Source organism: Choloepus didactylus, chromosome 8, assembly GCF_015220235.1.
Source record: "Choloepus didactylus isolate mChoDid1 chromosome 8, mChoDid1.pri, whole genome shotgun sequence".
Lineage (NCBI taxonomy): Eukaryota > Metazoa > Chordata > Mammalia > Pilosa > Megalonychidae > Choloepus > Choloepus didactylus.
The window spans coordinates 76,433,155-76,437,805 of NC_051314.1; the positions used below are offsets into that span (position 1 = coordinate 76,433,155).

General features: G+C 38.6%; 1 protein-coding gene across 1 annotated transcript; it reads left to right on the forward strand.

Annotated features, from left to right (window-relative positions):
- The first annotated feature begins 1,912 nt into the window (after positions 1-1,912).
- LOC119543030 (acyl-protein thioesterase 1-like) lies at positions 1,913-2,498 on the forward strand. The gene is made up of 2 exons (XM_037847612.1): positions 1,913-1,931; positions 1,972-2,498. Exons 1-2 carry the CDS (start codon positions 1,913-1,915, stop codon positions 2,496-2,498), a joined length of 546 nt encoding a protein of 181 aa, XP_037703540.1.
- Positions 2,499-4,651: the final 2,153 nt, after the last annotated feature.

Sequence of the window (4,651 nt, forward strand, 5' to 3'; positions counted from 1 at the left end):
AACAATAAAATAAGAATTAGAATAAAAAAGAACATCTAAAACATTCCAAAGAGGAGGGGATTCAAAGGCTTAGAGAGATTGGAATGTTAGAGTGGATTTATCATGGAAGACCTGCTCACACACCCCTGGAATGTCCACAGGACACATCTTTTACCAGAACTGTGAGGAATAAATTTGTGAGACTAGCTCCCTCATCTCTGAAAAGCTCTGTAGTCACCCTTCTCTGTAGGTCAGATATGACTATGGGAACTGCTGTCACTGAGCTGGAATCCTTAAACACAACGGGAATAATCAGATTCTCAGATCCTGAGTCAGCAGAAGTTAATCACCAAAGACAAGGTGGGTGTGGCTACCATAAAGGAAAACAGGATCAAAGCAGCAGTCAAAATAATATGACTCACAGAGACTTATAGTGTTGGCTAGTAGATCATGGAGTACCTAGTAGTAAAAAAGATGGGCAGTCTACTAAATTCTTGTTTGAGCTGTATAAGCAGAAGAATTCTAGGTCAAGTGAACAAAAGTCTACCTTGAGTTACAAAAACAGAGAGTCACGGCCTGTTAGTCAATTCCCAGACTTGAAACAGTTTACAGATTCTGAGCCCCTTGAATGAGGGGAAGGCCGGGCACCCCTGGGGAGGGACCTTGTTACACTGCCAAAACTTTATACTGTTAATCCTCTTCCCAGCCTTCCCCAGGGGGACCTACGGCTTTTACCAGGATAAGTGTGCATTGGGGAAAAGGAAATGATCAGGTATTTTGGGGATTATTAGACACTGGTTCAGAAGTGACATTGATTCCAGGAGACTCAAAATGTCACTCTGGTCCACCAGAGTTGGGGCTTATGGAGGTCAGGCGATCAATGGAGTTTTAGCTCAGGTCTCTCTCACAGTGGGTCCAGTGGGTCCCCAGACCCATTCTGTGGTTATTTCCCCAGTTCTGGAATGCATAATTGGAATAGACATACTCAGTAACTGGCAGAATCCTCACACTGGTTCCCTGACTGATGGAGTGAGAGCAATTATGGTGGGAAAGGCCAAGTGGAAGCCTCTAGAATTGCCCCTGCCTAGCAAAATAATAAACCAGAAGCAATACCAGATTCCCGAGGGATTGCAGAGATTAATGCCATTCTTAAGGACTTGAAGGACTTGGGGATGTCCAGAGGACACATCTTTTACCAGAACTGTGAGGAATAAATTTGTGAGACTAGCTCCCTCATCTCTGAAGAGCTCTGTAGTCACCCTACAGAAGGGTGACCACATTCCCATTCAACTCTCCTATTTTGCCTGTGCAGAAAACAGATGGGTCTTGGAGGATGACAGTGGATTATCGTAAGCTTAACCAGGTGGTGACTCCAATTGCAGCTGCTGTTCCAGATGTGGTATCATTGCTTAAGCAAATCAACACATCTCCTGGTACCTGGTATGCAGCTATTGATCTGGCAAATGCTTTTTTCTCAATAGCTGTTAGTAAAGACCACCAGAAACAGTTTGCATTAGCTGGCAAGGCCAGCAGTATACATTCACTGTGCCACTGCAGGGTTATATCAACTCTCCAGCCCTATGTCATAATATTGTTGGCAGGGACCTTGATCATTTCTTCCTCCCATAAGACATCACACTGGTCCATTATATTGATGAGATGTTGCTTGAACCTAGTGAGTAAGAAGTAGCAACTTCTCTAAGTTTCTTGGTAAGGTAGGTTTGTGGCAGAGGATGGGAGATGTGTTAATTAGGGTTCTCTAGGGAAACAGAATCAATGAGAGATATCTATGAATATAAGATTTATAAAAGTGACTCACAAGCCATGCGTGTGCGGCAATAACGTCAGCCCCGCTGCCCGCCATTGCACCCGCCGCCCGCAAGGCCACCGCGGCGGTTATTTTTCTTCACGGATTGGGAGACACGGGGCATGGATGGGCAGAAGCCTTTACAGGTATCAGAAGTTCACATATCAAATATATCTGCCCGCATGGGCCAGTTATGCCTGTAACATTAAATATGAATATGACTATGCCTTCTTGGTTTGATATTATTGGACTTTCACCTGGTTCACAGGAAGATGAACCTGGAATCAAGCAGGCGGCAGAAAATGTCAAATCTTTGATGGACCAAGAAGTGAAGAATGGAATTCCTTCTAACAGGATTATTTTGGGAGGATTTTCCCAGGGAGGAGCTTTATCTTTATATACTGCTCTTACCACACAGCAGAAACTGGCAGGTGTCATTGCACTCAGTTGCTGGCTTGCACTTCGGGATTCATTTCCACAGGGTCCTATCACTGGCACTAATAAAGACATATCTATCCTCCAGTGCCATGGAGATTGTGACCCCTTAGTTGCCCTAATGTTTGTTTCCCTTACTACTGAAAAACTAAAAACATTGGTAAATCCAGCCAATGTAGCCTTCAAAACCTATGGGGGCTTGATGCACAGTTCATGTCACCAGGAAATGATGGATATCAAGCAATTCATTGATAAAGTCCTACTGTCAGTTGACTGACATCACTAAGAGGCCTTGGGTAGAAGTACACCAGCATCACTGTAGTAGAGTAGAAACTTTTAAATGTGCCCAATCCTGAAACCTCTTGTTTGCAGTGCTAGAATGTTTTGCAAATACGTACCACTGACACAAACTAAATGTCTCCTCATGGGAAATGTATGTTCTTTTAAGTTTCTTTTCATGTATTTGTATAATGTGATCCCAGAGTAATACTAGTATTAAAATAGGTGAAGCAGCTGGCTTCTTTTTCCCAAATGTAATTCAGAAAAATAATAAAATACTGCAACCAGAATATTCATTACATCATTTGGAAGTTATTAGTATGCTTAGAGAAAATTTGTTCGGGTATAAATGAGTAATTAAGATATAAATGATTTAAGCGCGTCATGACTTAGACTATGGATTTATTCCCAAACTGCCTAGTCACCACACAGTGGCTGTATTTTTATGTATGTATTCATATATACATAATCATTGTAATACAAAATAAGGTGGTATTGATATACATCAAAATGATAGTACAAAATGAGATGGTATTATATAATTCCTAATAATAGGGATAATACTTTTAAGTGTTAATGAAAGAGTAATATTGCTCTCCTCAATTAATGGCCCTTTTATTTGGGGGACCAGACTTTTTTTCTTATCATTTCCATTTAATACTCTTTTCTCCTTTCTAGAAAAGACACGTGTTCTGCCTTTATTATCCTTCATAGGAGACCAAATATTGCTTCCCTGCCATAGACATCAGATGTTAATAAATGCTGTAATTTGACATTCTGAATCACAGACATATGGTATTTATGATGTATTTATACTTATAATGAAACCAGACATCACTTAAAACTTCTGCGCTACTTATTTCTTTAACTGTTTTTTAGTCCAAATTTAGACTTACTCAGTTATTAGAATCTTTAGTTCAGGGAACAGAATGATTCTGTGGTTTTAATTTTCTGTAATCAACTGGAAGAATGATTAGATCATACTTTACTATGTTCTGAAATTTTAAGATTTGATCTTAAAAATTGTAATTTCTAAGGTGATTTGATCTAAGATGATTCTCCTTGTAGTATAGAGTTTAATTTTACTTACTTTGTACATGTTTGAAACCAGTTACTGTGGAAAATTAGAATCCATCAGAAAATTTTGCTTTGGTTTTTATCTTCCAATGAACGTCTTTGAAATTTTGACTTTAATCAAATGATATTTTAGTTTTTGTGCAAACATAAAAATAGCAATCCTTTGATTTTATATAGTCAGTATTTTCAGATTACTGTAAAATTATTTGAAAACAAATTTCTGGGTAATAAAGGGTAGTCAGAACTTGATACATATGGTATAATTACCAAAAGTTTAATATTTAATTGCAGGGTATGCTTGGTATTTTGAATTGCTAGTTTTGGGGTTTTATTCCAACTGATAAAACAATGATGGAATTGCATCAGTATAAATGGGTGCTAATTGATAAAGGAAATAATTTGGCAGTGTACAATATAGACTGTTAATAATTAAGCCATATGTTTATGTCTGGATTTAAAACTTTTAAACAATCATTTACAAACACATTGTCTTTTATTTTGGAGAATATAAACAGTTATATTCAGTTATACAAATAAACATCTTATTTATGGTTAAGATACCTTATTCCGTTGAAAAGTTTTGCTGTAGTGTGGGAAAATGTAAATCTTTTTCACGGTTTGTATCAATGTGAAATAAAATTTAATTCTGCCTTTCTGTGAAAAAAAAAAAGTGACTCACACAACTGTAGGTATGCACAAGTCCAAATTCTGTAGGGCAGTCAGCAAACTGGCAACTCCAATGAAGATGTTCGATGAACTCCTCAGGAAACGAACTGGCACCTTTGACGAACTCCTCAGGAAATCAGCTGGGATCTTCGAAGAATGTGTTCGATGAACTCCTCAGGAAATGAACTGGCAACTTTGACGAACTCCTCAGGAAATGCTTCACTGGTCAGCCAAAGAAGAAGTGAAGGTCCTCTATCTGTTTCACTTAAAAGTCTTTAACTGATTGGTTGGATTAAATCCAGCCAACTGCATTCTCTCTTTGTGGAAGACATGCCCTTCATTGAGCCATCAGTCACAGCTGCAGCCAATTGACTGATCATTTAATAAACCAGCCCACTGGTTTATTAA